We start from the raw sequence: 13,543 nt of genomic DNA, 5'->3' as shown, positions 1-13,543 counted from the left end.
CTAGTTTTGTCTTTAAAGTTTCAAGCCTTTCTCACCTCTTACACCTAACTGGACCAAAACCATTTTCCAGTACTACATTTAAGCTGGGGAAAGTGGCTTTTATTGAATGTATTTCAATATCATAGTGTTTCCTCCTGTTAACATTTTTATTTATTTTTCATTTCAGTCGCGCCAGCCATCCACGAGATGAAAAGCCATGGAGTCGGCCTGGGACGCACAGCTCTGCTGAGGTGTGAGGCTGCAGCTGTACCCACACCATCATTTGAGTGGTACAAGGGAGAGAAAAGGTTAGAGAAACAAATTGCTCTGCATCATTCGCCATGGAAATAAATGTTACTTGGGTTTGTAGAGTTGGATGCATACTTGTTGCCAACCATTAGAACTCAAGTAGTTCCATTGGTTCGATCCATTATGCATTGAGGGTATAGCGTGTTCTGAAGCATCTTTGACTTCTTTACACATGACAAACATCACCATATAGTAAATGTGTTTAGTCTGGCACTAACTGTCTCTAGTCTGGCCCTGGAAAGTATAAATAATAAATAATCCAATAAGAAAAGTAATGTTGACTTCGTCCTCACCTTGCATTCTAATGAAATGTTTGCCTAGCTCATCAATGAGCTAGAAACATTCTCAGCACATACATCAATCAGTGTAGATTCAAGTGGCTGTTCTTGAATTTAGAAACCAAATTACTCCCATTACCCATCATTTACCCACTCCTAGTGAGCACAATTTCAATCATCAGTTCACACTGTGCTAATTGTAATTATAGGGTGGATTCAATTTATTTAAATTGCTAAGGAGGCACATTGCCATGATTGTAGTGTTTACTTAATCCTAAACCTAGCTCTACGTTTGAACCTTTTAACATGAAAAGTCATTTTTCTTGACACATTGGTAGTTATAAAGAGGTCTTAAAGACATTATGGATGTGTGCGCTCCATTATGGTAGAGCATGGATGTTTCTATATGCTAGGCAGCACTCAGTGTTCCCAGATGTTAAGTGCCACCACAGTACATTTAGCTGTGTGTGGATGTCACTATAGTATGAATGCAGTCATGCCACTGGTTTGTCTGCATCGGAAATAATGAGACAGTTTTGACAGTAAAATCTTTCTTTTGAGGCTTCACTGTTCATGGTTTTGAAAGAGAAACGCGTTTGCTCTGACAGAGACAGTGATGCTTGTTTTGTGGCGTTCTGGAGGAGAAGCAAGCGTGCTCCCAGACTCCCACCGAGATTATCAGTGAATGTTCAACTAACATTTGAGGAAATCGCAGTGGGAGAGAGAACAACAGATGCTCAGAGATTTGCTGGACATAAGGTCACACGTAGCGTTTCAACTCTGAGTGCCACTGTGAGCCAGTCAAACTACGCAAGTGCACATACAGGAGGCCATTGCGCTTCCAAAATAGGAGTCGTCCCTGTCTTCTCCCTGGACATTTTCAATAGTTTAGGTCATTTAATTTAAACAATGGCTAAATTGTAGATCATATCTTAGGTATCTCATCCTATGCACCAGAAGGGAAAAAAAATAAAGAAACTGATTAGAAAGGAATAATGGTGAACATGTCATGCAATTATACATTGAATGCCAATAATAAGTGACATGCTTCTAGTTCACTTACTCTTAGGGTTATCTCTCTATCACGCTGTGGCAGTCCTTCAAAACAACACTCAAAGACATAAGCCCAGCGAAAGGATAAATGGATGTGTTGAAGAGGATGATGAAGTACTGTAGAGACCCTATTTGAGGTTGATAAATATTTTCTCCCTCCTTGACTCACCTATTCCTACTTGACATTTTCAGAAAAGGAAAGCTTTATTTGTAGTCCGTTCTATTTCAGGATTAACAAGGGACAAGGGATTGACATCAAGAACCTCAGCTCCAGATCAGTCCTCACAGTGACCAACATGACAGAGGATCGCTATGGTAACTACACGTGTGTCGCTGCCAACATCCTGGGAAGGGCCAACGCCAGTGTGCCTCTCATTCGTAAGTAGCCTGGATGTGTCTATGTCATTGCTGACATGGGCCTTTTCTGTGGGGGCTCTTGCATTTTGAAACAGTATGAAACATTGCTTGACCACTTCCTTTCTGCCGGTGCAGATGTATTAATTTTGTCATTCATTTTTGTGTATTTTTATATGTTAAAGGATATACGTGTGTATATGCTTGTGTGTGTGTGTGTGTCCACACACATCAAGCAAGCAGCAAGGAAGCAACAAGGAAAGAGTATATTTACTGTAAAACAATTTTTGATCAAGTAGATGATGTAGAAAATTCCATTTGATATGTTCAGCAATGAAATATTAGCCAGTACATTTCAATTATTCAATAGTTTGTGCTGCTCCCTCTAATAACAGTGTCCTTAACAGACCAAACCCTGCTCTACAGAAAGATACCCTTATAGGTGGTGAATGCCAAGGGAGTGCTTGAGTCTCCTGTTTGTGCATGCACAAAGAGCCACATCAAAGGCTGTGTGAGATCCTCAAATGGAGGGATCTTAATGTGACGACGCTGCAGAGGCCTCAAAGGCAGACTGAGTGGCAACAGGGCCCCAAAATAGACAGCCAGGCAGCTTCCTGTGTTCCCTCAGAACTGTGCTTCTCTCTCTCTCTCTCTCTCTCTCTCTCTCTCTCTCTCTCTCTCTCTCTCGTGCGCTTTCACCCTCTCTCTCTGATAAACACTAATGGAAGAGAGGCCAAGCAATCCCTGCAGCACGACACAAAACCCGCACATAAACACACACAACAAACCAAGGAGTGAATTTGCCGTGGGTGACTTCAAATTGCTATCCTAGTAACAGTCAATAGGTATTGATGAGGTGGAGGAGGGGAGAAATTAATATTTAATCAAGAAGTGCCCATTGGGGTAAATGTATTGAGGCAACAGTGACAATATGGGTTCATGTGTTTGGGGGAAAACTTGTGAAATTGTGGGCTGTTGCATTGGGCCATCTTTAGCTCGTCCCATCGTTCCTGTTTCTTTCTTTGGGTACATTCTCTGTTTTGTTTGGTTCTTTTAATCGCACCCAAGGGTTGAAACTTTACACATCAACTTATAAACCTATTAATTTGAAACTTAAATTATATAATAATGTACGTTGCTCAAGTACAGACCAGCTATATACACCTTGGTGAATTAAGGCAGGATGCATAGTACTTTTAAGTGCAAAGAGAACATGAAAAAGGTGTCAACCTGCACCAGTCTTCCTCAGTGTATTTCCAATGACAGATGGTTTGGTTGTGTTGGGAAAGAGGGGTGAGTATCAACATCTGAGCTTTGGGCTTGTATGTCGTTTTGTGTCTTGCACACAACTTGTTTCACTGATTTCTATCTAGTCGGTGGGAGTTGTGGGATTGTTGTGTCCCAACTGTGCTGTTAAAGTGGTTGAGTTCGTTTGTCCAAGTCTTTGTCAGAATGTGTGGGTTCTTTGTTTCCCTGGAGTTTTCGTTTAGTCAGGGTCTCTGCTGCAGAGTTGTGAGCCTCCCTGGCATTTTAGACACTCAAGCTTTCGACAGGGTACTCACCACGCTGATACATCATATCCAATATCCACTCTATTCAACTTTTTTTTTAAACTTAAAACCGTCTTTCAGAATGCCTGTCTAATATTATACACCATGCACTGCTGCATCACGCTCTCGTGTATATAGTCTCCATAAAAAAAGAGTGTGTGTTTCATGTCACAGAAGTGAACCTTTACAAAATTACGCACAGATTTAGTCCCCCTTTCCCCCAACAATTGAGAGGACTCCTCTAGCTTAATTGGTCAAGCGATTATCCCCTGCCCACCTCGGCTTAGCTCTGGAGGACCTTTGCAGTCTAACCCCAACCCCAGCCATTGGCCAAAAGGAGAAGAAGCACACAGTAACTGCTTCTGCTCCTGAAAAACCTCCTCCTGGCAGCCATGTTGAACCAGGACTGCACTAGCTGGTGGGCTAATAACTGCCTAGTTTGTTTTTCATGCTTATCAATCACCGCCCGGGTTTGTGTCGTCTCTCCATGTCTCCTTGTCTGTTATTGTTGTTGTTGTCATTGTTATTAGTGTTGTTGTTTGCAGTCACCATACTGTGACCACACCTCAGTCATTGAGCATGAAGGGCCAAAAACTTGTACCAAATCGTGGTGGATATAATAGGAGTTTATGCCTACAAATAATGTCATACAAAGTGCCTTCAGAAACTACTCATACCCCTTGGCTTGTTCCAAATTGTGTTCTGTTACAGCCTGAATTTAAAATGGATTAAATCCTTTTCCACACAATGCCTCATAATGACAAAGTGACATTTTTTCATTTCCACCCACTGGGGAGGCAGGCCCAGCCAATCAGAATTTTCCCCACAAAGGGGTTTTATTACAGACATAAAAGCTTCTTAGTTTCATCTGCTGTCCAGGTGGCTGGTCTCAGACGATCCCGCAGGTGAAGAAGCTGGATGTGGAGGTCCTGGGCTGGCATGGTTACACTCGGTCTGCGGTTGTGAGGCAGGTTGGACGTACTACCAACGACATTGGAGGCGGCTTATGGTAGAGAAATTAACATTCAATTATTTCGCAACAGCTCTGGTGGACATTTCTGCGGTCAGCATGCCAATTCCACACTCCCTAAAAATTTGAGACATCTGTGGCATTGTGTGATAAAACGGCACATTTTAGAGTGGCCTTTTATTGTCCCCAGCACAAGGTGAACATGTGTAATGATCATGATGTTTAATCAGCTTCTTGATATGCTACACCTGTCAGGTGGATGGATTATCTTGGCAAGGGAGAAATGCTCATTAAAAGTGATGTAAACAAATTGGTGAACACAATTTGAGAAACAAGCTTTTTGTGCATATGGAAAATATCTGGGATCTTTTATTTCAGCTCATGAAACATGGGGCCAACAATTTACATGTTGCGTTTATATTATTGTTCAGTATAATTTACATACACTACATGGCCAAAAGTATGTGGATACCTGCTTGTTGAACATCTCATTCCAAATCATGGGCATTAATATGGAGTTGGTCCCCCTTTTGCTGCTATAACAGCCTCCACTTTTCTGGGAAGGCTTTCCACTAGATGTTGGAACATTGCTGCTGGGACTTGCTTCCATTTAGCCACAAGAGCATTAGTGAGGTCAGGCACTGATGTTGGGAGATTAGGTCTGGCTCGCAGTCGGCATTCCAATTCATCCCAAAGAGTTGGGGTCAGGGCTCTGTGCAGGCCAGTCAAGTTCTTCCACACAACAAATATTATGGCTGAACTCAAATGTGCTGGTTGATAAAATACCTGTATTTATGGGAAAGATGTTTGAAAAGGGTATTTTGTTCTGATATGATATTGTAAATTGGAATGGTAGAGTTATGGCCTTCATGGAGTTCCGAATTGTACGGGAAGGTCTACTCAATCCAAGAGTACAACCAACTGATTACAGCATTGCCCCAAAAATGGAGGAGGCAGGTGGCAGTGGGAGGAGGTAGGGTACTGGTCTGTCTGCCCAATATAAAGGATCAAAACTGGCAGAGGAATAAAAATAGCATAAATAGGAAAGTATACCAGTTTCATTTGAGAACCAGGATGTTGACACCTGTGCCATACAGATTGCAAAATAGTTGGGAAGAGATTTTTGATGTACGATTCCATGGTACAGAGTTTATGAGTATATATGTAAAACAACACAAGATTTAAGACTTTGTGCTTTTCAGCTAAAAATTATTATGTATTCTTTCCACCAACCAAATGTTGAATATTTGGGGGATAAAATCATCGAAGCTCTGCAGATTTTGTTGTGAGGATACAGAATCAATAGACCATTTATTTTGGTATTGCCCTTAGGTAGCCTGTTTCTGGTCTCAGGTTCAGGGATGGCTGAAAATGCATAACATTAATCGAAAATTTACCCTAGAAATAGTACTGTTAGGAGATCTGGAGAGACCGGGTCAGTCAATTACTAATATACTAATACTCTTAGTAAATGTATGTATCTTCAACTCGCAATCTGTGGATTCTATTCGATTAGATAGATTGAAATTGTACGTTAAACATCACAGCATAGTTGAAAGATATGTGTTGCGTAGAAACCTGAAGTGAGTGACCAGCAGAGATAGATAGGATGAGCTGAGGGAAGCTGAGGGTTGGGATGTGGAATTGGAGACAAGTGGGAGTGGAGTTGCTGTGTGGGAGATAGAATGATAGTCAAAGATATATATATATATCTTTGACTAAGTAAAAATTTAACAGAATAAAAAGTAAGTTTGAATGACACTGAGGGGCAGTGTTTTTACAACTAATGCCGGTTTGCCTGAGGCTGATGCCGTGCAGGTGTTTGTACACATGCACATACACACACTCTCATTCAAATAAACGCGTACAAGAACACACACATACATGTAATAGTGCCAGACATGCACACAAACTTATACAGTTGGCATTATGTGGATATATTGAAGCAACATCTCAAGACATCACTCAGGAAGTTAAAGCTTGGTCACAAATGGGTCTTCCAAATAGACAATGACCCCAAGCATACTTCCAAAGTTGTGGAAAAATGGCTTAAGGACAACAAAGTCAAGGTATTGTAGTGGCCAACATAAAGCCCTGACCTCAATCCTATAGAATATGTTTGGGCAGAACTGAAAAAATGTGTGTGAGTAAGGAGGCCTACAAACCTGACTCAGTTACACCAGCTCTGTAAGGAGGAATGGGCCAAAATTCACCCAACTTATTGTGGGAAGCTTGTGGAAGGCTACCCTAAACATTTGACCAAAGTTAAACAATTTAAAGGCAATTCTACCAAATACTAAGTGAGTGTATGTAAACTTCTGACCCACTGGGAATGTGATGAAAGGAATAAAAGCTGAAATAATTCATTCTCTCTACTATTTTTCTTAGATTTCAAATAAAATAAAATAAATAAATAAAATACAATATATTTATATAGCCCTTAGTTGAAACTGGAGCAGCAGTACGGCCAGGTGGACTGAGGACAGCAAGGAGTCATCATGCCAGGCAGTCCTGAGGCATGGTCCTAGGGCTCAGGTCCTCCGAGAGAGAGAAATAAAGAGAGAAAGAGAGAATTAGAGAGAGCATACTTAAATTCACACAGGACACCGGATATGACAGGAGAAGTACTCCAGATATAACAAACTGACCCTAGCCCCCCGACACAAACTACTGCAGCATAACTACTGGAGGATGAGACAGGAGGGGTCAAGAGACACTGTGGCCCCATCCGATGATACCCCAGACAGGGCCAAAGAGGAAGGATATAACCCCACCCACTTTGCCAAAGCACAGCCCCACACCACTAGAGGGATATCCTCAACCACCAACTTACCATCCTGAGACAAGGCCGAGTATAGCCCACAAAGATCTCCGCCATGGCACAACCCAATGCCAACCCAGACAGGAAGATCACATCAGTGACTCAACCCACTCAAGTGACGCACCCCTCCTAGGGACGGCATGAAAGAGCACCAGTAAGCCAGTGACTCAGCCTCTTTAATAGGGTTAGAGGCAGAGAATCCCAGTGGAAAGAGGGGAATCGGTCAGGCAGAACAGCAAGGGCGGTTCGTTGCTCCAGAGCCTTTCCGTTCACCTTCACACTCCTGGGCCAGACTACACTCAATAATATGACCACTGAAGAGATGAGTCTTCAGTAAAGACTTAAAGGTTGAGACCGAGTTTGCGTCTCTCACATGGGTAGGCAGACCATTCCATAAAAGTGAGCTCTATAGGAGAAAGCCCTGCCTCCAGCTGTTTGCTTAGAAATTCTAGGGACAATTAGGAGGCCTGTGTCTTGTGACCGTAGCTTATGTGTAGGTATGTACGGCAGGACCAAATCAGAGAGATGGGTAGGAGAAAGTCCATGTAATGCTTTGTAGGTTAGCAGTAAAAGCTCAGCCCTTGCCTTGACAGGAAGCCAGTGTAGGGAGGCTAGCACTGGAGTAATATGATCAAATTGTTTGGTTCTAGTCAGGATTCTAGCAGCCATATTTAGCACTAACTGAAGTTATTTTAGTGCTTTATCCGGGTAGCCGGAAGGTAGAGCATTGCAGTAGTCTAACCTCGAAGTAACAAAAGCATGGATAAATTTTTCTGCATCATTTTCGACAGAAAGTTTCTGATTTTTGCAATGTTACGTAGTTGGATAAAAGCTGTCTTTGAAACAGTCTTGATATGTTCGTCAAAGGGGAGATCAGGGTCCAGAGTAACGCCGAGGTTGTTCACAGTTTTATTTGAGACGACTGTACAACCATTAAGATTAATTGTCAGATTCAATAGAAGATCTCTTTGTTTCTCGGGACCTAGAACAAGCATCTCTGTTTTGTCCGAGTTTAAAAGTAGAAAGGTTGCAGCCATCCATTTCCTTATGTCTGAAACACAGGCTTCTAGCGAGGGCAATTTTGGGGCTTCACCATGTTTCATTGAAATGTACAGCTGTCTGTCATCCACATAGCAGTGAAAGTTAACATTATGTTTTCGAATGACATCCCCAATAGGTAAAATATATAGTGAAAACAATAGTGGTCCTAAAACGGAACCTTGAGGAACAGCGAAATTTACAGTTGATTTGTCAGAGGACAAACCATTCACAGAGACAAACTAATATCTTTCCGACTGATAAGATCTTATCCATGCCAGAACTTGTCCGTGTAGACCAATTTGGGCTCCAATCTCTCCAAAAGAATGTGGTGAGCAGCACTAAGGTCTAGGAGCACGAGGACAGATGCAAAGCCTCGGTCTGATGCCATTAAAAGGTCATTTACCACCTTCACAAGTGCAGGCTCAGTGCTATGATGGGGTCTAAAACCAGACTGAAGCATTTCGTATACCATGTTTGTCTTCAGGAAGGCAGTGAGTTGCTGCGCAACAGCCTTTTCTAGAAATTTTGAGAGGAATGGAAGATTTGATATAGGCCGATAGTTTTTTTATATTTTCTGGGTCAAGGTTTGGCTTTTTCAAGAGAGGCCTTTTTACTGCCACTTTTAGTGAGTTTGGTACACATTAGGATTTGGTACACATAGGAGGGCCAAGCACAGGAAGCAGCTCCTTCAGTAGTTTAGTTGGAATAGTATCCAGTATGCAGCTTGAAGGTTTAGAGGCCAATATTATTTTCATCATTGTATCAAGAGATATAGTACTAAAACACTTGAGTGTATCTCTTGATCCTAGGTCCTGGCAGAGTTGTGCAGACTCAGGACTACTGAGCCTTGAAGGAATACACAGATTTAAAGAAATTTGCTTTCTAATCTTTTCTTCAAAAGAAGTTAATGAATGTATTACTGCTGAAGTGAAAGCCATCCTCTCTTGGGGAATGCTGCTTTTTAGTTAGCTTTGCGCCAGTATCGAAGAAGTATTGAACTTCTTCACAAAAGTATCTCTGACCTGCCTGGTGTGTTCCTTGTTCTTCATGATGCTCTCTGCGCTTTTAACGGACCTCTGAGACTATCACAGTGCAGGTGCATTTATACGGAGACTTGATTACACACAGGTGGATTGTATTTATCATCATTAGTCATTTAGGTCAACCTTGGATCATTCAGAGATCCTCACTGAACTTCTGGAGAGAGTTTGCTGCACTGAAAGTAAAGGGGCTGAATAATTTTGCACGCCCAATTTTTCAGTTTTTGATGTGTTAAAAAAGTTTGAAATATCCAATAAATGTTGTTCCACTTCATGATTGTGTCCCACTTGTTGATTCTTCACAAAAAAATACAGTTTTATATCTTTATGTTTGAAGCCTGAAATGTGGCAAAAAGTCGCAAAGTTCAAGGGGGCCGAATACTTTCGCAAGGCACTGTATATATATATATACATTTTTTACTGTTTTCTTCTGTCTTTTTCTTTTTTCTCTTTAGTTCCTACTTTTGGCTGTTGGTACATTGGGGTGTTCTTTGGTTGTGGAATGGAATTAATAATTATTTTTATTTTTCTTCTTGGGGGGGACTGTGGGAGGAGTCTCGAATGGTTGAGGGACAGCTATTGGGGAACTGTGGGGGATCTTGGAGGGTTCGGGTTCACATTTTTTGGCCTGGTGGGAGATCTGCCAAGCATGCCCTTGAGCAGGGCATTGACCCTGGATGCTTCTGTGTGTCGCTCTGATTGGGAGTCTTTTGGATGACTGATATGATGTAGTTGTTGAGTGGCTTCACTGCAAGTATATTGTATATATGTTTCGGATATTCAATAAAAAATTCAACTACATTTTTTTTCAAATAACAAAATAAAAAAAATATGTAAAACATTCTACCACACCAATCTCGACATTTCTGCATGGACCTCGCTTTGTGCACGGGGGTATTGTCATGTTGAAACATGAAAGGACTTCCCCAACTGTTGCCACAAAGTTGGAAGGACAGAATCGTCTAGAATGTCATTGTATGCTGTAGTGTTAAGATTTCCCTTCACTGGAACTAAGGGGCCTAACTCAAACTATGAAAAACAGCCCCAGACCATTATTCCTCCTCCACCAAACTTTACAGTTGGCGCAATGCATTGGGCAGGTAGGGTTCTCCTGGCTTCCGCCAAACCCAGATTTGTCCGCCGGACTGCCAGACTGGGAAGCGTGAGTCATCATTCCAGAGATGGAATGATCCAATGCTAGTGAGCTTTACACCACGATCCAACGCTTGGCATTGCACATGGTGATCTTAGTCTTGTGTGCGGCTGCTCTACCATGGAAACCCATGAAGCTCATGACAAACATGTATTGTACTGACGTTGCTTCCAGAGGCAGTTTGGAACTCAGTAGTCAGTGTTCCAGCCGAGGACAGACTTATTGGAAAGCTGGCATCCTAGGACGGTGACACGTTGAGCTCTTCAGTAAGGCCACTCTATTGCCAATGTTTGTCTATGGAGATTGCATTGTTGTGTGCTCGATTTTATAAACCTGTCAGCAACCGGTGTGGCTGAAATAGCCGAATCCACTAATTTGAATGGGTGTCCACATACTTTTTTATATATAGTGTATGTTTTCACATCCCTGAGTCAATACCCCCCATGCTACTAAAGGAAATTAAACTGATTGAGAATTAGGTTTACTTCTTTGGTTTGCTCCACTTCCAAATGTTAAACCATTTCAGTAGAGGGAGGGAATTGTTTTCTTTAATTGGCTAATATCTCACTTCTTGTATAAATGTTTTGGCCATTTTAACCCCCAGATTAATTTACAACACTCTGGTTGTGTTCGTGGTCCAGATTCCCTGTGGAGTAGCACATGGGACTGGAGACTGAGGAAGAGGCTGGAAATGCAAATAGCCGTCTTTGGATGACTGAGCTCCGTGGAACCCCCACATAAGATGATATGCATGCTAAACAGCATTAACAAGGAGAAGAATAACAAATTATGTGGTTCATAAATAAATAAAATAGTAGCACCTGCTGCCATATCATTAAAGAGGAAAAACAGTTAAGATAGCCTCAAGGAATATTCACGCAATGAATGTGGCTGTGCATGAAAGACGGATGATGTAATCATGTCGTGGCAGCCCAGGTTGGGCTCAGTCGGAATTGCAATTTAGTAAATTGGTGATTTTTTTCATCATTATCATGACCTTAGTTTTGATTCGATAATCAACCTTCAGCCAAAGCTGAACAAGTCTATTCAAAGATATTCATTTGTTATTCTAAGAACCACTCTAAGAACACAAAGCAAATCGCATACAACTCCCCACTAAATTAATCTGGGCAGCTCTGAATTGTGTGAATGTTACTCATTTTCTGCCGTCATTGTTCTGTGAAGACAAGAGGATGTTTTATTACAGTGTAAGATGAAATACCCCGCTGCATAATGTGTTTTGTCTCGCAAGTGAGTCCTGTATAGAGGTCACTCAGCATACACAAGAATGCTTTTTGATGGGATACATTGTGTGAATGTGAGAATGTAGCTAACTCCCAACCTCATTGAGGATATAGGAGGGAGATTGCATGTCAAAGGATATCATACTTTGCAGTAATGGAAGAATGTCTGAGAGAGCTGAGAATGGGAGATAATTCAGTAGGGGATTCGTGCTCAAGTATTAATCAGATAATGCTGCTGCTTGAAAAAAGCCTGTCCTCAGATATCCACTACTGCACTAGTTACCCCAAAATACATTTTAAAAATCACTGGTTCCCACCAATATAGTCAGAAAAAGAGTATCATTGTAAATGTAATATATGGCTCTTTACACATATTCAAATGTAAAGCATATCGGACTTTTAATTTTTGTTACAAATCCTAATGATTTCTTCTTTAGGAGCCCTTCTAGTTCAGATACTTGAAAAACTAGCAAGGAGGCTAAGGCCTGAAAAAGTTGAATGAGCAATTGGTGTCTCTCCATTTGCCCTGAAATCGAAATGTATATATTGAGTGCCCATGTAACTGGATTAAAATGGAAAGTGTAAGTAGGCTCCGCACTACTCTTGCATGTCCTAGATATCATTGCTCGCTTTGCAAGTAGAAAGAAAATAAAGTGGCAGTCTTTTTTACGTACAATACCAGTCAAACGTTTGGACACACCTACTCATTCAAGGAGTTTTCTTTATTTTGACTATTTTTAACATTGTAGAATAATAGTGAAGTCATCAAAACTATGAAACAATACATATGGAATCATGTAGTAACCAAAAAAGTGTTAATCAAATCACAATATTTTTTTGAGAGAATGCCAGGGGGTGCAAAGCTGTCATGAGGGTGGCTACTTTGAAGAATCTCAAATATAAAATATATCTGTCCAGTTATGCATTAGGGGGCTCTATTAACATTTTTGGATGAAAAACGTTCCCGTTTTAAACAAGATATTTTGTCACTAAAAGATGGTCGACTATGCATATAATTGTCATCTTTGGATTGAAAACACTCTGACGTTTCCAAAACTGCAAAGATATTGTCTGTGAGTGCCACAGAACTGATGTTACAGGCAAAACCCAGATAAAAATCCAACCAGGAAGTGACGCATTTTTTGAAACCGCCTCATGCCAATGATTCCTTATATGACTGTGAATGAGCTACGAATGAGCTTACATTTTCCACGTATTCCCCAAGGTGCCTACAGCATTGTGACGTCTTTGTACGCATTTCCATTGAAGAATAGCCGTAAGGGACCATATATAGCAAGTGGTCACATGGTGTCTCCCGCAGAAAATCTTGCGTAAAATACTGAGGTAGCCATTTTTCCAATCGCTTCTTATGAGAAACCAATTGCCTCGACGGATATATTATCGAATATATACGTTAAAAACACCTTGAGGATGGATCCTAAACAACGTTTGCCATGTTTCTGTCGAGATTATGGAGCAAATTTTGAAAAAAGTTCGGCGTTGTAGTGGTAGCATTTTCCGGTCGATTTCTCAGCCAAGCATGATGAACAAACGGGAACTATTTCGCCTACAAAAATAATATTTTTGGAAAAAAGGAACATTTGCTATCTAGCTGGTTGTCTCCTGAGTGAAAGCATCTGAAGTTCTTCAAAGGTAAATGATTTAATTTGGTTGCTTTTCTTATTTTCGTTAAAATGTTGCCTGCTGCCAGCAGAGCCTAGCATAGCATTATGCCATGATTAACTTACACA

The 13,543-nt window shown here is 41.2% G+C and overlaps 1 protein-coding gene across 2 annotated transcripts in view; it reads left to right on the top strand.

Annotated features, from left to right (window-relative positions):
• negr1 (neuronal growth regulator 1) overlaps nt 1-13,543 on the top strand; it is a 382,271-nt gene that overhangs the window by 269,975 nt on the left and 98,753 nt on the right. For both annotated transcript variants that reach the window (XM_024377660.2, XM_024377658.2), the window contains exons 5-6: nt 167-287; nt 1,849-1,997. In XM_024377660.2, the coding sequence (XP_024233428.1) occupies nt 167-287; nt 1,849-1,997 (270 nt within the window). The remainder of the gene's footprint in view (nt 1-166; nt 288-1,848; nt 1,998-13,543) is intronic.

The sequence above is a fragment of the Oncorhynchus tshawytscha genome, linkage group LG18 (assembly GCF_018296145.1).
Source record: "Oncorhynchus tshawytscha isolate Ot180627B linkage group LG18, Otsh_v2.0, whole genome shotgun sequence".
Classification (NCBI taxonomy): domain Eukaryota; kingdom Metazoa; phylum Chordata; class Actinopteri; order Salmoniformes; family Salmonidae; genus Oncorhynchus; species Oncorhynchus tshawytscha.
This window is presented reverse-complemented; position numbering and strand designations above follow the sequence as displayed.